Source organism: Osmerus eperlanus, chromosome 14 (genome assembly GCF_963692335.1).
Source record: "Osmerus eperlanus chromosome 14, fOsmEpe2.1, whole genome shotgun sequence".
Lineage (NCBI taxonomy): Eukaryota > Metazoa > Chordata > Actinopteri > Osmeriformes > Osmeridae > Osmerus > Osmerus eperlanus.
Window position 1 is genome coordinate 17,068,616 of NC_085031.1, and position 22,939 is coordinate 17,091,554.

Here is a 22,939-nt window from a genome sequence, read left to right on the forward strand (position 1 = left end):
GAGTGTTGTGTGTACATTGATGTCGGATCATAGTTATTAATGTTTGTGGTAATTATTGTACTCACTTGGTGACGGGTGGTGATGTGTCTTGATCATAGTTCTGGGAGAACGGCCTTATATATATATATGTATATGTGTATTGCACAGGTAATTAGCATAGACTTCCAATGCTAGCATAGCCTTGTATCTTCTTAAATGGTGTAGCCTATTTAGGCTTGTTACAGGCTGTGCATATATGTGTATATGCATATGATTACTTTGTATCGTTGATAGTTTGTATATTCAGTTTGTTTCAGACCGCACAGACAAAAAAACATATACAAACCCAAAGTTGTTGTAGTAAAAGAAATGCAGACTGCCTTGTCTGTGTTCTTACCGACACTCCATGGTGAGAACTAAAACCCACCTTGAGCCAACACACAACTTCCTCAACATTAATCCTCATTCTTTCCTTATCAAGGAAGCACAATGGCAAAATACATTTTATTAATATTTGTTTAAGTGATTGTTTTTTTAAGGCAAATCTATTGGCAAATATTTAACCCAAACCCATATTTAAAGTAGAAGTGGGATCAGTTATATTCTGTTGTAGATTCTGTTGCTATTGGTGGAAGGTAAGGGCTTTGGGAATCTAGATGAACAAAACTGTAATATGCTCATGGTACCGTTTGTTTCCTGGTTCTATTTATAACTGTCATGACACCTTTGTTTACAGTTTAATGGAATCTGTAGGTGCCACTTTTTTGCACAGATATAAAAGGGACAATTATGAAAGAGCTGTTTCACAGAAGCCAACCCGACCGATCTTCACATCTAGGTGGGAGCTCTAAGAAAATACTTATTACGTTACTAAGAACAAAGAGATGCTGTATTATTTCTTAGAGAACTTATCAAATGTTAATGTCGTCTTTTTTATAATATAATTTGCACCAGCTTAGTCAATTTATACATTATATGTCAGATTTTAAAGGGGGTAAAGTAAAAAGTATTCAGAATGTAAATCTAAAAACTTAACTGATTTCAGAACATTGTCACAGGCCTTTCTATCCAATAAACACTGTTGATTTAAACTAAGATTAACCTGCATCAATGATCATTCTAAAAAATATATATTTTTCTACTATTTTATTTTCTACAGAACGACCATGATATCTTACTTGGTGACTATGCTTGCGAGTGACAAGTTGTGGTCTGGCATATTCAATCGTGTTTATATCAAGCTGGTGGGGACGAATGGAGAGAGCGCTCGTCAGAGGGCCAGTCCTGTCTGGGGATTTCAAACAAAAGAGGTAAAGCGATGGTCCGACCTGGATAGAAGTTCTGCTCAGTCGCACTTTGATTATTTTACTTGTGTTGGGCAGTTCTCGCTCAGCAAAGTGAATGCAGTCAGTAGTTCAAAATAATTATAAAACTCCACCCATCTGATATGGAATCCAACTAAACTGGATTTTAAAATTAAGATTGTGACCTGGTTCTGTCAAGCTACTATTTGAAATACTAATAGTGGTAGACATCGGGATAGATTAGCTCTAGCTCTACAGTACCTTAGGTAGGCTATCAATTTCAGATCAGCCTAAAATAAATTATAGCCTAAAATAAATAACGTTCTGATCCAGTGGGACGGTTAGGGGACACTATTCGATGTATCGCTGCTATTCACAGCCAGTTAATTGATGGTAATATGCGCTAGTCGTGTTAACTCGATGGTAAAGTAGCTAGCGACTAATGTAGGAAACGCGCTAGCCGGATGTAGTTCAGGGCTTTACGTTCTAAACTGATCTGTTATTGTTTACGTTCCAAAAAGGTCTTAAGTTCGCAGAGGTAAATAAACGTTTTTACGGACCTAGCAACAAGCGGTTGCCTTGGAGATGTAGCCATTGACCTTAACAACGTGGCATCTGCTCGGCAACAAAGTAGCCTAAATTGCCCCCAAAAAAGCCTAAAACAACAAAATATGGTTTTTGCACAGGTCCGCAAACGCCCCGCAATCGTTTCCCGTTTTAAGGAGGTATCTGAAGCAGACAGAAGACGAATTGATTTTGTTGATGTGTTGCCTTGGAGATGTAGTGACGTCACCAGTGCAAGTGCAGCTGATTGCTCTGACAACATGGCGTCTACCATGACCTACGGTCTCGGTTAACAAACGTTTTAACAAAACTCGGTTTACAAAGGCGTTTGCAGACCTGTCGAGGAGTAAACATTTGCTGTGTATCTGACATGACAATAAACTAACTAACTAGCTTTTCCAGTATGTGATGTCATTCTTTGTCTGAAAGTTGTCCCATTCATTTTCAAGTTGTCATTCTGTCATTCTTCAAAAAAAAAACTAATTTGAACTGCACTTTCACTTTCTCTTCTTTCCCAGTATACACTCACTATTGAATGCCCCACCTCCCTGGGTGACCTGGTGGTGCTGGAACTGGACAAGCAAGCTCTGGTCGTTTCTGATGACTGGTTCTGTTCCAAAGTCACAGTGGTGACCCCAGAGAATGACACGGCACATTTCCCCTGCTACAGGTGGATCTCAGACAACAAGGTCCACTACTTCAGAGAGGGCAAAGGTCAGCGGGTTACACACACACACTCTGAACACACACACACTCTAAACACACATTATAAACATGGCTAGAGGAGCTGGAAGTAAGAATATGTATAAGGATAAATACATGTATAAGAATATAAAGGAAAATAATATTTTATTTTTATTGTCTTTGTACAGCTAAAAGAGTGTTTGATGACATACATCCTCGGGCGAAGTCCTATAGGGAGAACGAGCTTGACGAAAGAGCCCAGGACTACAGGTGAGGTCATCAGGATCAGGGGTCAGGGACTACAGGTGAGGTCATCAGGGTTAGGGACTACAGGTGAGGTCGTCAGGGGTCAGGGACTACAGGTGAGGTCATCAGGGTCAAGGTACAGAGTTTAGAGGTTGGCCATGAGGGGTCATTCACTCTGCATACATACAGACATGAATTGAACATGACTGTCATAGCATGTTGTAACATTTAATTCTGTGCTGTTCTTCAGATGGGATCCCGTTCTTGTCAAGTGACGCAAGTTCACTTGTAAGTAACTCTTACTATTCCAAGGAAGCAGGGTACAGTCTGAAGAACATGTGTTCTGGTGAAGTCAAGCGAATCAATAATTTATAATTTCATAAATGAAAGATGTCTGCTTAATTTTCACAACATGTGAGCAAGACAAGCTGGTTCATGGCACGGTAACTAACTATACAACTTGCTGGTCCTCAGTGTTACTAAATACTTACTTTCAGATGTTCTCCTGTTGTTGGTAACCGTAGCTATGCATCGGTTCTAACAACTTGCAAACCCAAGCTGTTTTTCCACAGCCATTTCAATAATCAAATGTTGTTTAGTTTTATCAAATAGTCTTTCAATTTCATATTCTGTACCCATCAGACTACGTCCAAGAACACTGAAAAGAGGACACTTTATTTGGCTACCAGTTCCTGAACGGAGTCAACCCCACGATCATCCGACGGTGCTACCAGCTGCAGGAGAATTTCCCCGTCACCGACGACATGGTCAGGGCCTCCCTGCATGGAGCGAGTAGCCTAACTGACCAAATCAAGGTACTGTACTTCCTACCGGAAGGTTATGTAGCACAAAATATCCTTTCGACGAGAAACTCCAACCAAGTCCCCCAAAGATATGGTTGAGATTCCGTTCATTCAGCAAGTTGTCCCCTCTCTCCAACAGAAGGGGAACATCTACCTGGTGGACTACAAACAGCTGGATGGAGTGACCGCTAACAAGATCAACGGGAAACAGCAGTACCTTACAGCTCTTCTCGTTCTGCTCCAGAAGACCCCAGACGACAAACTGATACCCATCGCCATCCAGGTAATCTGATAATACATGAAGTCCAAGGCGTCAAGTTGAACAATTGTGATAGTCCCAGCATGTAGGCGTGTCTGTGTGAGTAAATGTCATCCTATGAAAAAACAGAGACTATGTTTCTTTGTGCCTGACCTCTTGTCTCTCCTCTCCACAGTTTGTGCCTGACCTCTTGTCTCTCCTCTCCACAGTTTGTTCCTGACCTCTTGTCTCTCTTCTCCACAGTTTGTGCCTGACCTCTTGTCTCTCCTCTCCACAGTTTGTTCCTGACCTCTTGTCTCTCTTCTCCACAGTTTGTGCCTGACCTCTTGTCTCTCCTCTCCACAGTTTGTGCCTGACCTCTTGTCTCTCTTCTCCACAGTTTGTGCCTGACCTCTTGTCTCTCTTCTCCACAGTTTGTGCCTGACCTCTTGTCTCTCCTCTCCACAGTTGAAGCAGAAGCCAGGAAAGAAAAACCCCATCTTCTTCCCCACCGACTCAAAGTACGACTGGCTGATGGCCAAGATCTTCGTGAGGAGCGCATACTTTAATGACCACGAGCTGAACGCCCACCTGCTGCGTACCCACCTCCTCAGCGAGGTGTTCGCTGTGGCCTTGCTGCGCAACCTTCCCATGGTGCACCCCCTCTACAAGGTCAGCAGGTTGGAGGAAATATCCTCCATGTTGTGATAATTGTTACATGAAACGTTATAGGGATGCATCGCAAAAAAATTTAAGGACCTAGTAAGAGTACCAATATTTTTTTCTCGTACTCACCGATACCCATACCTATATGTTTAGAAAAATGTATAGACACATTGGGTGATGTGGCAGTTTTCCAAGCACAACACAGTGAGACTAATGAATGTAGGACAGCTTATTTGTCATTACTCGAATGAAAAAAGTATTATTTGTATGTGCTTATCACAAACGCACAAATTAGCACAAATCTACAAAAGAAAGCCAAGAGTTGTGTTCTAACAGACGCCCTGGGAGCGAGCATAACCAGCGCCAACCAGCTATATATCTTTAGTTATTTCATTTCTCTTTTTTTTTTTACGTGAGGTATCGGTCTTGGTATCGGGGGTATTTTTACCAGTACATGTACATGAGCCTGGTATCGGCCCGATACCGATACTGGTATGATATTGGTATCGGTGCATCCCTAGTTACTACCAATATAAGGTTGTTTTTTTAGGCATTGTTTGCTATATCAAAAGGCAAAATCTGAACACCATTAATCTCCATCAGTTTTTAATATTAATTAAATGATTTGTCGTGTTTCAGCTCCTCATTCCCCATACCCGCTACACCCTTCAAATCAATGCCCTGGCGAGATCTCTGCTGATATCAGAAAAAGGAGTTTTCACTCAGGCAAGAACATTGTACCTTTACTGTACACAATGCAACAAACTTAGACATATTCCAATTATGTGGAAAAAAGGTTAGGTTTGTATGAAACTAAATCTATTCTAATTTTCTGTCTAGTTGGCGGCGTCGGTGAGATGTGATCCACAGGTGTGAATGTACCTGTGGGATGTGATCCACAGATGTATATATTGCTGTGGGATGTGATCCACAGGTGTGTATGTTGCTGTGTGTTCTCTGCATATCCTGAGTAGTTGTAATGTGCTTGTGGTTGTTCATAGGTTTGTCCAGGGAGTGATCGGTCACTACTACAAGCCAGACTTTGACGTCCAGCAGGACTCTGAGCTGCAGAACTGGATCAAGGATATCTTCATCCATGGATTCATGTCCAGGGCCAGCTCAGGTAACACAGTTCAGAGCAGCATATTTAACGTATATTGATGTATTGGTATTGTCTTAAACACAAAGGGTTATGTTGCCATCTTTCCTAATCTCCATGTCAGATCTCACGACTCATAGCAGGGAATCACTGTCGTTGACACTGATAGTTTTCTGCCCTTTAATTATTATTTATTTATTTTGAATATGTCCTTTAGGCTCTATAACATCCAATAAAATTGAGTCCATTTTTATTCAATTTCCAGGAATCCCTGAATCTTTTTAGACTGTGGCGGAACTCGTCAAGTTTGTCACCATGGTGATCTTTACAGGCTCCATCCAGCACTCTGCTGTCAACAGTGGACAGGTAGGATTCTATGTCAAACTTAAAGTGAAGTTTGAACTCAAGATTGAAAGCAATTCCAAACTGTCACTACCAGTCAGTTCTTCCTCTGTAGTATTTAACATCAACCTGGTAATAAAAATGAGCTGTTTCCCTTCTTTGAAGTTCGACTATGGCGGTTGGCCGCTCAACACCCCGGTCTCCCTGCAACTGCCTCCTCCCACCACTAAGGGGCAGAGTTCTGAGAGCACCATGCTGCACACCTTGCCAGACGTCAAGGCCACGGTGCATGGCATAACCACCATGTGGCTACTCAGCATGCAGTCCACTGACTTTGTAAGTTCAACAAAGACTCAACCAGTCCCTGTCGGGTGAACTGACACCGGTCTTGTGAGACAGATGATTATCCATAACATATTCTTCACGTCCTGGCTAGATCCCTCTTGGTGAATACCCACATGAGCACTTCAGTGAGGACGCCCCCTGCAGGCTGATAAAGACATTCCAAGCAGAGTTGAAGGCCTTCAGTGAGTCTGTCAAGGCCAGGAACCCCGATCTGAAGGTTCCCTACACATACATGGATCCTGAGCTGATGGAGAACAGTGTGTCCCTTTAGACAGCAGACAGGGGCCATGGCCTCATCCTGCATCAGCATCTGGTACCTGCTCTGGGTTTAGATATGATTAGGATGTTACAGTAATAGCATGTTGGTTGTGTCAGAATATGCTCCTGTTGGTTCCTGTTTGACTTCATATACAGTAACATTGGATTAAAGTTTTAATTGAGACGATACATTACAAAAGTGAATATGATTTACACATGAATGTAAACCGAATGCTGATATTTTGATCCAAAGCAGAGCAGTTTTCGTCTGTTGATTATTATTGGTCTATGACAATAAACAAACTAACTAAATAGCTTTCTCAGTATGTGAAATCATTCTTTTTTTGCAGCTCAATAAAAATATGTTTCACAAATGATGGTGTTTGCCACATGTTGAACTATCAGAGAATGAAACTCTCAAAGATTTTCAAGAATGATTGAGTAACTTAATCTCACCAGACCACACTTGTGAGTACTTCCTGCTTCCTTGTAATAGTATGAGTTCCTTCTGTTCATGCTCAACTGATGAAAGCTCCTTTGTATTATAAAAGGAGGACGTTCTACCTGAAGATCTGCAAGTCATTCATTAGCAGAGAAAATCATCGAAGACCTCTTGTTTTTTTTCTTAGCAAACATCTTGACACTGTGCAGCTGCCTAATGCGAATGGAACTGGTATTTTATTTTTTATACCTTACGAGTTATTAATAATCACAAGTCTTTAATGTTTTACAAATATGATCTGACTTATTGCAAGTACACCAACATATCAGAAGTGTGGCCATTCATATTTTGTCAATCCTCTAAGGATAGCCGTTATAGTTCATGAGGAAACGATATGAGGTGGTGCCACATGAGGAAACGATATTAGGTGGTGCCACGCACAATAATGTATCAGGGTCGTGTGATTTTGTGTTGGATTGTCTTGTTAAATTTGCATTATAAATGGCCTCTTGAACTAACCCCTCTGACAGACCTGTGAAGCCACATTTAGACTGTTAACTCACTACAGTCAGTCCAGCCACAATATTCGACAAATTACCGTATAAGCGATTGAATTGGTCATCTATTCTAGACCACATGATGTGGTCTTAAAACATAAGAACTGTGGAGTTTTAATGGGATTATTCAAATTAGAAACCTGTTGTCTAAGAGGAATTATTGAAGACACCACAGTGTACCCTGAACACGAATGTTGTTTTCCTGCATACCTGGTGCATGAAGCTGCTTTTTAACCTTACTGGAATGAAATGTCTTCCTTCATTCTTTCCCTCTCAAGGAAGCACAAAATGCATGATCTACTTACAAATGTTTTAATTTATTTATTTTAAGCTAATTGAATCGTTAATATTTAACCCAAACCCCTATATAAAGTAGAAGTGGGAGAAGTTATATTGTGTTGTAGAATGCTACTGGTGGAAGGTAAGGGCTTCGGAAATACCCTTGAATCTAGATTAACAAAACTATAATCTGCTCATGTTACCATTTGTTTCCTGGTTCTATTAATCACTGTCATAACACCTTTATTTAGAGATTCATGGAATCTGGAGGTGCCACATATTTGCACAGATATAAAAGAGGCAATTGTGAAAGAGCTGTTTCACAGAAGCCAACCCAACCAATCTTCACATCTAACAGGTGGGAGCTCTAAGAAAATACTTTTATGTTACGGTAATAAGAACAAAGAGTTGCTGTTGTCTTTTTTCTAATATAATTTGCAGCATCTTAGTCAATTTATACATTATATGTCAGATCTTAAACAGGGTAAAGTAAAAAATATTCAGAGTGTAAATCTAAAAACAACCGATTTCAGAACATTTTGACAGACCTTTCTATCCAATAAACACCATTAATTTCAACTAGATTAACCTGCATCAATGATAATTCTAATGAAATAATATTTTTTCTACTATATTTTTTACAGAACGACCATGATGTCTTACTCGGTGACTGTGCATGCGGGTGGCATGGTGGGCTCTGGAATATTACATTGTGTTTACATCAAGCTGGTGGGGACGAAAGGAGAGAGCACTCGTCAGTACGCCGATCGTGACTTAACATATCCAACAGAAACGGTAAAGCGATGGTCTGACCTTGATATAAATTCTGTTCAGTCACACTTTGATCATTTTACTTGTGTTGGGCAGTTCTCGCTCAGCACAGTGAATGCAGTCGGTGGTTCAAAAGAATTATAAAACTCTACCTATCTAATATACAGTGGCGGATTTAGCAAAATGGGGGCCCAAGGCAAAGGTATGTATGGAGCCGCCCCCCCCATCCGATCTTTGAGAAAGAAAAAATAAAATAACGACTGAATGGTGGATAGGCAGGTAAAGCTAATCTACAGGGAAGTAAAGGTTGGAAAGGAAAAAAAAAAACTTCCCCTTTAAACCCTGCATACACTTCTTTAATCAAATGAAAATGGAAAGCAGAAAACACACAAAGTGTAGCACTACACAAACTAATAGTCACGATGAAAAACCATCACTGTTTATTATTTTTTAAAGATCAAATCAATATCAATATAACCAGCAAGACAAGTAGTTAGGGTAAACCCCCACAAAGTAATACTTAACAAATATTGTCAAGATTAATAATTGACTTTGTATGAGTGAGTGAGTGAGTGAGTGAGTTTGCAATTGGCATTGCACTTGAGATTGACAATTCAAACATTCTACAAACAAACTTATGTACAACATACATGATATTGTAAGTGAATTTAGCCTAGATTACATTTGAGATTGAACATTTCAAACATTCTACAAACCTATGTACATGATAGTGTGTGTGCCCCTCTTGATTCCTCTTTTGGGAAATTCTACACAAACTTATATGGGACCTTTGGGAACGATCCCACATCAGCCATGAGCTTAGGAAAGCAGGTTATGTGACATAACCCCGGTAAGTTAACACCCAGCTGACACCCAGCATTGTAGCAACAACGCTGGGTGTCCCAAACCGTCTGGTTTGGGAATTAGCACCACCGGCGAGCTCCACTCACTTTGGGCTGGTTCAACCGCCCCAATGTCCATCATATACTGTAATTCATCTCTCACCAGAGCATGTTTAGCTGGATGCATCCTATAGGGATGTTGCTTAATGGCCGGAGCCTCCCCGGTCTCCACGTCATGTAAGCCCGGGCCTATCCCCTAGACTACGGTTGTATCGGGGCCCGTTAGCGGCTATCCGGAGACAATTCATAACAAGTGGGGGCTCGTCCGGGATTTGTTGTTGTTGTATTTATATGCTATCTTTTTAATATGTGCAACATCCATATTTATTATGTGCAATATATACATGTACATCTATTATATACTATTTGCCTTTATTTTTATTCACCCCGCACACGAGTACCGGTACTGTTGGTAGTAGTTAGAGCACTACTTAGGAGCCAGTAGAAAAAAATTCAGTCTGTACTGTTAAAAGACAACAACAAAAATATCTATCCTACCAGGTTACTTTAAAGGGAAGTGGGTCTAAGGTCCTAGTGTCTTTCTTACCATGTTGTGCTCCAACTAGATCATATGTAATTTAATAATTATGTGTTAAATTAATGTATTTGGGTTTTTCTTTGAAATATCAGGCAATTTCGCCACCACACTAGCTATCCCAGTATGTTAAATCATTCTTTGTTTGAAAGTTGTCCCATTCGTTTTTTAAGTTGTCATTCTTCTCTTGCACCTTCTCTTTCACTTTCTCTTCTTTCCCAGTATGCACTCACCATTGAATGCCCCACCTCCCTGGGTGACCTGGTGGTGCTGGAACTGGACAAGCAACCTCTGCTAGTACCTGACAACTGGTTCTGTGCCAAGGTCACAGTGGTGACCCCAGAGAAGAACACAGCACATTTCCCCTGCTACAGGTGGATCTCAGACAACAAGATCCACTACTTCAGAGATGGAAAAGGTCAGCTCGCTACACACACACACACACACACACTCTAAACACACATAAACATAACTAGAGGAACTGGAGGTAAGAATATGTATAAGGATAAATAAATGTATAAGAATATAAAGGAAAATAATATTTTCTTCTTTGTACAGCTAAAAGGGTATTTGATGACATTAATCCTCTGGCCAAGTCCTGTAGGCAGAAGGAGCTCAAGGAAAGAGCCCAGGACTACAGGTGAGGTCATAGGGGTCAGGGACTACAGATGAGGTCATAGGGGTTAGGGGTCAGGGACTACAGGTGAGGTCATGGGGGTCAGGGACTACAGATGAGGTCATAGGGGTCAGGGGTCAGGGACTACAGGTGAGGTCATAGGGGTCAGGGACTACAGGTGAGGTCATAGGGTTCAGGGGTCAGTGACTACAGGTGAGGTCATCAGGGTCAGGGACTACAGGTGAGGTCATCAGGGGTCAGGGACTACAGGTGAGGTCATCAGGGTTAAGGACTAAAGGTGAGGTCATCAGGGGTCAGGGATCAGCGACTACAGGTGAGGTCATAGGGGTCAGGGGTCAGGGACTACAGGTGAGGTCATCAGGGGTCAGGGGTCAGGGACTACAGGTGAGGTCATCAGGGGTCAGGGATTAGCGACTACAGGTGAGGTCATAGGGGTCAGGGACTACAGGTGAGGTCATCAGGGTCAGGGACTACAGGTGAGGTCATCAGGGGTCAGGGACTACAGGTGAGGTCATCAGGGTCAAGGTACAGAGTTTAGAGGTTGGCCATGAGGGGTCATTCACTCTGCATACATACACACATGAATTGAACATGTATGTCATAGCATGTCGTAACATTTCATTCTGTGCTGTTCTTCAGATGGGATTTGTATAAAAAAGGTTTACCTCACTGCATGAAATCTGAGGGGCCCTTGTCTCTGCCCCTAGAGGTCCGATTCTCCTTCACTAAGGAAACAGAGTTCCTCTTAACAGCTGCCGCAGAGTAAGTTTCACTATATGTGTGCGGTTTGTTTTGTGTTTTGTCTCAAACCACAACACTAAAATATTTACCAGAATAGAGAACACAATTTTCACCAAAACAGCTTCTTCAATGACTTGAGTCAGAGTTTTACATCATTCCTCAATCCTCACTGAACCTGAATTGATTTCTGTTATGAAATATGGGCCTGAAAATGTGTGTTGGTGCAATAATGCAGCAAGGCTGAGCTGATCCTCGAGGCTCGGCTAAACCGAGAGGAACCCTGGAAGAGCATCGATGACATGCGCAAAGCTTTCTACGATCACAACACACCCATATCAGGTGAGGCTGTGACACTGTGTTAGCTCACTGGGTACAAGACTGTGTTAGCTCACTGGGTAAGAGACTGTGTTAGCTCACTGGGTAAGAGACTGTGTTAGCTCACAGGGTAAGAGACTGTTATCTCACTGGGTAAGAGACTGTGTTAGCTCACTGGGTAAGAGACTGTGTTAGGTCACTGGGTAAGAGACTGTGTTAGCTCACTGGGTACAAGACTGTGTTAGCTCACTGGGTAAGAGACTGTGTTAGCTCACTGGGTAAGAGACTGTGTTAGCTCACAGGGTAAGAGACTGTTATCTCACTGGGTAAGAGACTGTGTTAGCTCACTGGGTAAGAGACTGTGTTAGCTCACAGGGTAAGAGACTGTGTTAGCTCACTGGGTAAGAGACTGTGTTAGCTCACTGGGTAAGGGACTGTGTTAGCTCACTGGGTAAGAGACTGTGTTAGCTCACAGGGTAAGAGACTGTGTTAGCTCACAGGGTAAGAGACTGTGTTAGCACACTGGGTAAGGGACTGTGTTAGCTCATCGGGTAAGAGACTAATTCCTGGTTTCAAATCCGACTGAGATCATTTCCTGAATGTTTTCCCTCCTCTCTCTCTCTCTCTCTCTCTCTCTCTCTCTCTCTCTCTCTCTCTCTCTCTCTCTCTCTCTCTCTCTCTCTCTCTCTCTCCCTGCTTTTCTGTCTCTCTCCAACTGTCCTATCATTAAATAATAATTATATAATTTTACTTAATAAATGAAAGACGTCTGCTTACAGTAATTTTCACAACATGTGAGCAAGACAAGCTAGTTCATGGCACGGTAACTAACTACAGTGTCAAGGGGAAAGTAGCTTTTAGTTGTAGGTCATTCCATGTTAGTGGAATTTATTTCATTTATTAAGTAAAATGATATCATTATTATTTAATGATAGGACAGTTGGAGAGAACTATCACATGTCTGAGTCACTAATATTCTTACATAAAAACACTTAAATATTCTTTCAATTTCATATTCTGTACCCATCAGACTACGTCCAGCAACACTGGAGGGAAGACACGTTTTTTGGTTACCAGTTCCTGAACGGAGTCAACCCCACGATCATCCGACAGTGCTCCCAGCTGCCGGAGAATTTCCCCGTCACCGACGACATGGTCAGGGTCTCCCTGCATGGAGCGAGTAGCCTAACTGACCAAATCAAGGTACTGTACTTCCTACCTGAAGGTTATGTAGCACAAAATATCCTTTAGACTGCGAAACTCCAACTAAGTCCCCCAAAGATGTTGTTGAGATTCCATTCATTCAGCAAGTTGTCCCCTCTCTCCAACAGAAGGGGAACATCTACCTGGTGGACTACAAACAGCTGGATGGAGTGACCGCTAACAAGATCAACGGGAAACAGCAGTACCTTACAGCTCCTCTCGTTCTGCTCCAGAAGACCCCAGACGACAAACTGATACCCATCGCCATCCAGGTAATCTGATAATACCTGAAGTCCAAGGCGTCAGATGAAACAATTGTGATAGTCCCATCAAGTTTTCAACTCTTTTTTTTTACCGTCTGTGTGAGTACGTATAAAACAGAGACTATGTTTCTTTGTGCCTGACCTCCTGTTTCTCCTCTCCACAGTTTGTGCCTGACCTCTTGTCTCTCTTCTCCACAGTTTGTTCCTGACCTCTTGTCTCTCTTCTCCACAGTTTGTTCCTGACCTCTTGTCTCTCTTCTCCACAGTTTGTGCCTGACCTCTTGTCTCTCCTCTCCACAGTTTGTGCCTGACCTCTTGTCTCTCCTCTCCACAGTTTGTGCCTGACCTCGTCTCTCTTCTCCACAGTTTGTGCCTGACCTCTTGTCTCTCTTCTCCACAGTTTGTGCCTGACCTCTTGTCTCTCTTCTCCACAGTTTGTGCCTGACCTCTTGTCTCTCTTCTCCACAGTTTGTGCCTGACCTCTTGTCTCTCCTCTCCACAGTTTGTGCCTGACCTCTTGTCTCTCTTCTCCACAGTTTGTGCCTGACCTCTTGTCTCTCCTCTCCACAGTTTGTGCCTGACCTCTTGTCTCTCCTCTCCACAGTTTGTGCCTGACCTCTTGTCTCTCTTCTCCACAGTTTGTGCCTGACCTCTTGTCTCTCTTCTCCACAGTTTGTGCCTGACCTCTTGTCTCTCCTCTCCACAGTTTGTGCCTGACCTCTTGTCTCTCTTCTCCACAGTTTGTGCCTGACCTCTTGTCTCTCCTCTCCACAGTTTGTGCCTGACCTCTTGTCTCTCCTCTCCACAGTTTGTGCCTGACCTCTTGTCTCTCTTCTCCACAGTTTGTGCCTGATCTTTGATCCCTCTTCTCCACAGTTTGTGCCTGACCTCTTGTCTCTCCTCTCCACAGTTTGTGCCTGACCTCTTGTCTCTCTTCTCCACAGTTTGTGCCTGACCTCTTGTCTCTCTTCTCCACAGTTTGTGCCTGACCTCTTGTCTCTCCTCTCCACAGTTTGTGCCTGACCTCTTGTCTCTCCTCTCCACAGTTTGTGCCTGACCTCTGATCTCTCCTCTCCACAGTTTGTGCCTGACCTCTTGTCTCTCTTCTCCACAGTTTGTGTCTGACCTCTTGTCTCTCCTCTCCACAGTTTGTGCCTGACCTCTTGTCTCTCCTCTCCACAGTTTGTTCCTGACCTCTTGTCTCTCTTCTCCACAGTTTGTGCCTGACCTCTTGTCTCTCCTCTCCACAGTTTGTGCCTGACCTCTTGTCTCTCTTCTCCACAGTTTGTGCCTGACCTCTTGTCTCTCTTCTCCACAGTTTGTGCCTGACCTCTTGTCTCTCCTCTCCACAGTTTGTGCCTGACCTCTTGTCTCTCCTCTCCACAGTTTGTGCCTGACCTCTTGTCTCTCTTCTCCACAGTTTGTGCCTGACCTCTTGTCTCTCCTCTCCACAGTTGAAGCAGAAGCCAGGAAAGAAAAACCCCATCTTCTTCCCCACCGACTCAAAGTACGACTGGCTGATGGCCAAGATCTTCGTGAGGAGCGCTCACTTTAATGACCACGAGCTGAACGCCCACCTGCTGCGTACCCACCTCCTCAGCGAGGTGTTCGCTGTGGCCTTGCTGCGTAACCTTCCCATGGTGCACCCCCTCTACAAGGTCAGCAGGTTGGAGGAAATGGCCTCCATGTTGTTGGTTTGTAAGGCACTGTTTGCTATATCAAAAGGCAGAATATGAACACCATTAATCTCCATAAGTTTTTAATATTTATTAAATGATTTGTGCTGTTTCAGCTACTAGTTCCCCATACCCGCTACACCCTTCAGATCAATGCCTTGGCCAGATCTCTGTTGATATCAGAAAAAGGAGTTTTCACTCAGGCAAGAACATTGTACTGTTACTATACACAATGCAACATTCTTAGACATATTCCAATTATGTGGTAAAAAGGTTAGATCTGTAGAAAACAATCATTTTCTTCGAATTTTCTCTCCAGTATTCAGCGTCGGGTGGAGAGGGAATGTTCACTATCCTGCGGAGAGCGCTGTCCTCTCTGACCTACAGCTCCCTCTGTCTGCCGGAGGACATCGCTGCACGAGGTCTGGAATCCATCCCCAACTTCTACTACAGAGACGACGGGCTCAGACTGTGGGATATGATCCACAGGTGTGTATGTTGCTGTGGGATGTGATCCACAGGTGTGTATGAGGCTGTGGGATATGATCCACAGATGTGTATGTTGCTGTGGGATGTGATCCACAGGTGTGTATGTTGCTGTGGGATGTGACCCACAGGTGTGTATGTTGCTGTGGAATGTGACCCACAGGTGTGTATGTTTCTGTGGGATGTGTTCCACAGGTGTGTATGTTGCTCTGGGATGTGATCCACAGGTTCAGACCTTGGCTTTACGTGTTTTGTGCTTGTGAGTAGGTTTGTCCAGGGAGTGATCGGTCACTACTACAAGTCAGACTTGGAGGTCAAGAAGGACTCTGAGCTGCAGAACTGGATCAAGGATATCTTCAGCCATGGATTCCTGTCCAGGGCCAGCTCAGGTAACACAGTTCAGAGCACCATAGTTAAAGGCAGGGTAGGTATGTTTTGTGAACCTAGGCAAGAGGCAACCTAGGTTTAGCGAATTTTGGCAATAGTTTGAAAGGATTCAAACCAAAATATCCCACCACTTCCCTACAAAGCCACTCCCCCAAAACACATGAACGCGCTGCCTGTATACTGTCAGGAGGTAGGTAGACAGACAAGTAGCCTGTCCAAATGCCATCCTTCATTAAGTTCGATCCAAACTAATGATTGGTTGTGTTTATTTCAGTCATGTGATACCCACAGATATCAGATTTTTTTTTTTTTACTATCAAATCTTTTGATTTATTTGTTGCTATCAGACGTTTATTTCAGCAATTATGACAAAAAGTGCATCTCAACATCATTGCCAACCCTGCCTTTAATGTATATGAATATATTATTATTGTCTTGAACACAGTGTTATGTTGCAACCTTTGCTAATTTACGAGTCACTCACATTAATCATAGCAATGAATCATTGTCGTTGTCACATATACTTTATAATGTTTTTGTGCTGAAAATATGTATGTCTCCTTCAGGCTCTATAACATTCAATGAATGTGTTTTTGGCCTTTTTTCTCCATGTCTCCTCTGTTTTCAGGAATCCCTGAATCTTTCGAGACTTTGGGGGAACTCGTGAAGTTTGTCACCATGGTGATCTTTACAGGCTCCGCCCAGCACTCTGCTGTCAACACTGGACAGGTAGGATTCTATGTAAAACTTTAAGTGAAGTTTGAACTGAAGATTGAAAGCAATTCCAAACTGTCACTACCAGTCAGTTCTTCCTCTGTTGTGATTTAACACCAACCTGGTAATAAAAATGAGCTGTTTCCTTTCTTTGAAGTTCGACTATGGCGGTTGGCCGCTCAACGCCCCGGTCTCCCTGCAACTGCCTCCTCCCACCACTAAGGGGCAGAGTTTTGAGAGCACCATGCTGCACACCTTGGCAGACGTCAACGCCACAGTGAATGGCATGGCCACCATGTGGATACTCAGCAAGCAGTCCACTGACTTTGTAAGTTCAACAAAGACTCCACCAGTCCCTGTCAGGTGAACTGACACCGGTCTTGTGAGACAGATGATTATCCATAACTGACATATTCTTTATGTCCTGGCCAGGTCCCTCTTGGTGAATACCCAGAGGAGCAATTCAGTGAGGACGCCCCCTGCAGGCTGATAAAGGAATTCCAAGCAGAGCTGAAGGCCTTCAGTGAGTCTGTCAAGGCCAGGAACTCCGGTCTGGAGGTTCCCTACACATACATGGATCCTGAGCTGATGGAGAACAGTGTGGCCCTTTAGACAGCAGACAGGGGCCATGGCCTCATCCTGCATCAGCATCTGGTACCTGCTCTGGGTTTAGGTATGATTAGGATGGTAATAGCATGTTGGTTGTGACAGAATACAATATGCTTCTGTTGGTGAATATAATTTATACATGAATGAAAACCGAATGCTGATATTTTGATCCAAATACAATTTTAATGAGAGAAAACATTTTCGCAAGTGTTGGTTTGTCACTCACATGCTGAACATCAGTCTGAAACCAGAGATGGCAAAAGTAAACACATCCTTCACTCAAGTAGAAGTACAGATACTCATGTTTATAAAAACTCTGGGAAAAGTTGAAGTACTGACTACAACTTTTCACTCAAGTTAAAGAAATATGGGCTTTGACACTTAAATAAAAAGCAGCCATTACTACACCTGTTTTAGTGTCACGCTGGTAACTGGACCTCACATCATATTAATACATGAATACAAAAATACACTATAGACACGCAGCGCATTAACCAGGAATGGCCATGGGTATTCAGCATTGTCTCTTCTCAGTCATGTCACTAACTTCCTCTGTCTTATCCAGAACGTTAGACATTCTTCTTGTTGCCTTCTGCCTTGCTCCATGGTAGCTTAGTAGACTAGCTAATGTTTGTTGTGTGTGATAGCCAGGAAATGGAAAAAGGCACGCAGTGACAATAAAGAATATTGATCATGCCACCAAATAAAGATTTAAACCAAAGAAACGAGCCCAGTTTGAAATGTAAGAAGAAGAAAGTACAGATATAGTACAGAAATAAGATATATTTTACTTAACTGATATCAGTTAAATGAATAATGAATTGGTTTGATCAAGAATTGAACCAAGGACACTGCATTTGGCAGTAGACTCGATGGTACACATGCTTACACCACTGAGCCACAGAAGGTTCCTGCAAAGTTACTTTCTACAAGACTGTGTAATTGCCCTTATGACACGACTAAACGATTTAAAACTCAGAGAACTGATACCACTTACTGCTTTTAAATCTAAAATGAAAGAAATGGAGGCAGGTTCCCAAAAATGTCAATGTTTTTAAATTAACCAGGTTATGTAACTGATTAACTTTTTTTTTTTTTTTTTACTTGTCTCATTTCTGTGTTCTTCTGTCTGTAACTATGTGTTCTGTCTGTAACGATGTGTTCTTATGTTGCTGCCTGTCTGGGCCAGGTCTCCCTTGAAAATTTGATTTTTAATCTCAATGGGACTTTCCTGGTTAAATAAAGGTTACATTTTAAAAAATGCCAAAGGACAACGTATGTTTTGTTTCTGCTAACCCTCCTGATTATCATTGTATAATTCGCACTCAGTTCTCTTGCCGTAAGAACAACCCATGCCTGATATTTCCGAACAAGACCGGTCATATTCCATCTAAATGATGGAATATAATAATAATAATATCATTGGGTGAAGAGCAAAAACCACACGTGTTCAAATATGTATCAGTTCATTTATTTCTATTTACATAGTTAGCTGAGTATATCAGTATTTGGTGAAGTCGTCCATGCATACAGTACAACTTGAATTTCCTGCTGATCCGACCCTTCATGAGAACATCATACAATGTGTGCTTTGCAATGTTAAAAACCACTGAAACTTTCTAGTCATTTTTCATTGAAGGTTCATTTACTGGACTGTAAACATTTCACAACATTTCTGATTTCAAATCGATGGACAGTAGCCTATTGATGTCAAATTGAAAAAAATATATATTGAAAAACAAAAAAAAGAAAGTTGATTTGCATCTCCAATTATTAATACTTAAGTCTGAATGACATATAAACCACACAGCTTAATATGAGCATAAGTGTTTTAAATTATGTACACACAACTACATTTACAATAATACACTTTGTGAGAGCCAAGATAGCAGATGCTGTCATTTGTATAATAAACCGGTATAATAAAACAAACTTACACATACAGTACAATATAAAGTAACTGTCTTTAATGTGGAAAAATCTACAATCGCTTCATCAAGTCACAGTCACAGAAACATGAGTCCAGTGCCAAATGCAATATTTTATCTTGCTTTTTATATATCTAGTATGTTAGCATATTAACCAGATTAAATCTGATATCTAATGTTCTGTAGATACATTTTAGAAATATTACACATAGCACCTTTAAAAGTAAACAAATATGCAATAATGTGCTTAGTGGGGACTGTACGAGGACTAAGAATTAAGTCGTATCACTTAATATGTATGTATCTTTTTTTGGCATGTACAGTGTATGTACCACACTGAAGAGGAAGTACCATAATGGTACCTCCCCACTAGTCTACCAATTCTGACAATCTCGTCTAGGTATCCATAACTGGACTCTTTGATGGCTAGCACAAAAACAAAATCCCAAAATATATGATAAGAAACATCAAAGAAGGCAAGGAGTACCCTGCCCCCCTCCCCCCTCCCCCCTCCCCCCTCCCCCTCCCTCTCCACCCCCCTCCCCCTCCCTCTCCACCCCCCTCCCCCCTCCCCCTCCCTCTCAGCCACATTCAGAAAAAAGGAGTGAGGTCATTGGACGGCCATGGCCCTGGATTAGCTGTTCTTGCAGGGCAGGGTTTCCACGGTTACCAGGGCTGGTTATTTGTGTGAGGACAAGCTGGGTGATGAGAGAGACAAGGACATGTTGGGGAAGTGTTGGGGGGCAGGCGGAGTGGGTGGGTGGTTGGACGTCTGGGTGGGTTGGAGATTGGGTGAGGGTCAGGGGTAGGTAAGGGGCAAGTGTAGGTGGGGGGCAGGGTGTCTGGGGGGGCAGGGGTAGGTGGGGGGCAGGGTGTCTGGGGGGGCAGGGTGTCTGGGGGGCAGGGGTAGGTGGGGGGCAGGGTGTCTGCGGGGCAGGGGTAGGTGCGGGGCAGGGTGTCTTGGGGGGCAGGGCGTCTGGGGGGGCAGGGGTAAATGGGGGGCAGGGTGTCTGGGGGGGCAGGGCTATGTGGGGGGCAGGGTGTCTGGGGGGCAGGGTGTCTGAGGGGGCAGGGGTATGTGGGGGGCAGGGTGTCTGGGGGGCAGGGTGTCTGGGGGGGCAGGGTGTCTGGGGGGCAGGGTGTCTGGGGGGCAGGGTGTCTGGGGGGGCAGGTTGGGGTTAGTGTCAGTGTCTCCTCAGATTGTGCTCCTCAGTGCAGGAGCCTTTCGTCAGCGTGATGTCATCCACCGCCATCTCTCCACTCCTGCCCCGCCCGCGCTCCCCCTTCAGGATGACCTGGGAACAGCAACACACGCTCTGTTAGTCAGCCAGGCATATATGTTCATACAGCACATTTGTAAAGCAGCAAGTGTCAACCAAAGTGCTGTACAGCAGAACCAAATGTAGGAAATACGTTTATAGCACACAACCTCACAGGAAGACAACACACGCTCTCACACACACACACACACACACACACACACACACACACGCACACACACACCGACACACTCTCTCTCACTCAAACACACTCTCTCTATCTCTCTCTCTCTCTCTCTCTCTCTCTCTCTCTCTCTCACACACACACACAAACAAACACACTCTCACACACACACATGCGCACACACACACACTCTCTCTCTCACACACACACACACACACAATCTCTCACACACATGCGCACACACTCTCTCACCTCACACACACACACTCTCTCTCTCTCACCTCTCTCTCACACACACACTCTCTCTCACACACACACTCTCTCTCACACACACACAACTGTACTCACGCTCTCCAGGCCCGCTCCCCAGAGGGTGATCTGGGTGTGTCTCCAGCCGCTGCCCCCTGTGCGCCCCCACACGGCCGGGCTGTACCTCTTCCCCTTCTTCACGAACACCTGCAGCACCCCCACGTGGTGACCTGCCATCTTGTTCCTGAACGCCAGACACAGGTTGCCGTCGTTCCAGGGCGCGGCCAGGGGCAGGACCAGCCGAGCGCCACGCCCGCTCCGCCTCTTCTCCCCCGCCTCTGGGATGGTCAGGTACCGCCCACCTGGGGAGGGGGGGGGGGGCGGGGAGAGAGGAAGTTACATCACACCATGTGATCAGGAATAGCAGGAAGTTGATTGTGTGCCTTTTCTGGTCTCCAGGTATTAAGATTTATTTTATTGATTGTTTTCATTTCTGAACTTATGAGTGTGTGTGTCTGGTACCATGTGTGTGTGTGTCTGGTACCATGTGTGTGTGTGTGTGTGTGTGTGTGTGTGGTACCATGTGTGTGTGTGGTACAGTGTGTGTGTGTGTGGTACTGTGTGTGTGTGTATGTGGTAGTGTGAGTGTGTGTGTGTGGTACAGTGTGTGTGTGGTACCAGAGGGGTCGTCTGTGGCACTGTGTGTGTGTGGTACAGTGTGTGTGTGTGGTACCAGAGGGGTCGTCTGTGGTCTCCCAGTGCAGGTCTCCGTCTCTGTCTCGTATCCAGCCACACAGACCGTCATCGAAGGAGCAGCTCAGGAAGCCTGCCGCTGCAGAGAGGAACATGTCAGACACAGAGCCACAACATGCTGAAGAACACCTCAGACACAGGGCCACAACATGCTGAGGAACACCTCAGACACAGGGCCAGCGTGTGTGTGTAGATATGTGTGTGTGTTTTCTGCCTATCTTTGCCTGTATTTGTTTGCATGTTCATTTGGACTGGATAAATCATTCCTCACAACACAAGCTGTAATAAAACACATTACTGTCTTGACAGAGACTAATCTAATACGAACAATCGTTTCCATCTGAGCTGAGATTGATCTTCAGCATCCGCGACGGCAGGATGCTTGCAGAAACGCCCGCCTGCGTTAATACATGCATCGCTGTACAAATTGGATTGTGGATATAACTCTCATTCCTCATTTTCGCTGCATGATATGGGGGTTTGTGAAAATCAATTTGCGGCTCAGTCTCTAAGCCAATGAAAACCGCTGGAGCCAAAACGACCAGCCAATGAAGGGCCTCCAAAGTAAAATCATCAGAAAGTTTAAACTGTGTACAATCAATTCATCTCCATAACCCTCTTGGTACGTTCAAGCACGAACGCTGATTCCTAATTTAAACCTTAAACTAGAACATATCTAATAAGCATGATGAATGTTCCTGCAGGAACATCTCATGTTTGGTCAGTGTATCGTTTATGACAGCTCATTCTACACTGGTGCAGAAGACTGCAGAGCTACAGTTCAGATCAATTTATTCGTCTTCTGAGCCAGCTGCAGTTTTTCCACCCTAAGTCGTGGACTTTGGACGTGATTTTGGTATTCACTCGCCCATCAGTCCCTTAACTCAATCGCTCCTCTTAAGGCGTGTGGAAAGGGAGAACGGGTAAGCAGGAAAAAAGGAAAATAGTCTGGAGATGAGCTCCGAGTCCGGGGACAGTTTAAATGAGACGGACAGATTTCATCTGTCACTTCCTCGTTGACGGCCAATCAAAACACACCTGGGCTCCTATCACATCTCTCCCCCCAATGCTTCACAGCGGTGCAGAAATTGAGTGTCAGTTTAATCTCGGCCGGCGAATGTAACTCGTCCATCATCGTTCAAGCTCTCTTTCGCTCTCTCTCTTTCTCTCTCCTCACCCCCCCCCCCACTTCCCCATTCGCCCTAACTCTCTTCCACACACTTTCTCTCCCACCCCCACTCACTCTCTCATCCCTCTCTCTCTCTCTCTCTCATCCCTCTCTCTCTCTCTCTCTCTCTCTCTCTCTCTCTCTCTCTCTCTCTCTCTCTCTCTCTCTCTCTCCCTTCCACACTCGTTCACCCCCTTTCTCTTTCTCTCTCTCATACACCTCTCCTCTCTTCCCCTATCTGCCTGTCTCTATCTCTCATCAGTCTCCCTCTCCTCCCTCACTCTCCCCAACGACCCCCCCTCCTCCATCTCTTCCCCTCCCTCCCTCCCTCCCTCCCTCCCTCCCTCCCTCTC

At 44.0% G+C, this 22,939-nt stretch overlaps 3 protein-coding genes across 4 annotated transcripts; 2 read left to right on the forward strand and 1 right to left on the reverse strand.

Annotated features, from left to right (window-relative positions):
• Window positions 1-1,954: 1,954 nt before the first annotated feature.
• Window positions 1,955-6,732, forward strand: LOC134033963 (hydroperoxide isomerase ALOXE3-like). The gene is given in 13 exon segments (XM_062478251.1): window positions 1,955-2,008; window positions 2,366-2,561; window positions 2,720-2,801; window positions 3,090-3,097; window positions 3,420-3,592; window positions 3,720-3,863; window positions 4,287-4,490; window positions 5,124-5,210; window positions 5,387-5,418; window positions 5,486-5,607; window positions 5,849-5,949; window positions 6,091-6,261; window positions 6,362-6,732. Coding segments are annotated over 13 exon segments (1,554 nt in total). The 3' UTR covers window positions 6,542-6,732.
• A 1,411-nt stretch (window positions 6,733-8,143) lies between these two features.
• LOC134034336 (polyunsaturated fatty acid lipoxygenase ALOX15B-like) lies at window positions 8,144-18,132 on the forward strand. Its single transcript, XM_062478840.1, has 15 exons — window positions 8,144-8,164; window positions 8,451-8,601; window positions 10,237-10,432; window positions 10,573-10,654; window positions 11,291-11,413; window positions 11,628-11,731; window positions 12,738-12,910; window positions 13,039-13,182; window positions 14,628-14,831; window positions 14,966-15,052; window positions 15,169-15,338; window positions 15,603-15,724; window positions 16,351-16,451; window positions 16,594-16,764; window positions 16,869-18,132. The coding sequence occupies exons 2-15, from the start codon at window positions 8,458-8,460 to the stop codon at window positions 17,046-17,048; spliced, it is 2,001 nt and encodes a 666-aa protein (XP_062334824.1). The 5' UTR covers window positions 8,144-8,164; window positions 8,451-8,457; the 3' UTR covers window positions 17,049-18,132.
• Window positions 18,133-19,518: 1,386 nt separating this feature from the next.
• On the reverse strand, window positions 19,519-21,556 carry npnta (nephronectin a). 2 transcript variants are annotated; one of them, XM_062478940.1, is made up of 4 exons: window positions 21,399-21,556; window positions 20,765-21,027; window positions 20,112-20,268; window positions 19,519-19,879 (listed from the first exon to the last, which is right to left on the reverse strand). In XM_062478940.1, the coding sequence occupies exons 1-3, from the start codon at window positions 21,511-21,513 to the stop codon at window positions 20,158-20,160; spliced, it is 489 nt and encodes a 162-aa protein (XP_062334924.1). In that variant the 5' UTR covers window positions 21,514-21,556; the 3' UTR covers window positions 19,519-19,879; window positions 20,112-20,157. The 2 variants fall into 2 exon arrangements, with proteins under 2 accessions (XP_062334924.1, XP_062334921.1); XM_062478937.1 differs by lacking the exon at window positions 19,519-19,879 and having other exon boundaries at window positions 19,992-20,268.
• Window positions 21,557-22,939: the final 1,383 nt, after the last annotated feature.

Excerpts from the sequence above, each read along its gene's own strand:
- LOC134034336 (XM_062478840.1), top strand. The coding sequence starts at position 8,458 with ATGATGTCTTACTCGGTGACTGTGCATGCGGGTGGCATGGTGGGCTCT. Across the intron at positions 10,655-11,290 it reads GAAAGAGCCCAGGACTACAG|ATGGGATTTGTATAAAAAAG; the intron begins GTGAGGTCATAG and ends GCTGTTCTTCAG. Across the intron at positions 16,765-16,868 it reads GCAAGCAGTCCACTGACTTT|GTCCCTCTTGGTGAATACCC; the intron begins GTAAGTTCAACA and ends TGTCCTGGCCAG.
- npnta (XM_062478940.1), bottom strand. The coding sequence starts at position 21,513 with ATGTTCCTCTCTGCAGCGGCAGGCTTCCTGAGCTGCTCCTTCGATGAC. Across the intron at positions 21,028-21,398 it reads GACCACAGACGACCCCTCTG|GTGGGCGGTACCTGACCATC; the intron begins GTACCACACACA and ends CCCCCTCCCCAG. Across the intron at positions 20,269-20,764 it reads GGGGAGCGGGCCTGGAGAGC|GTCATCCTGAAGGGGGAGCG; the intron begins GTGAGTACAGTT and ends TGCTGTTCCCAG.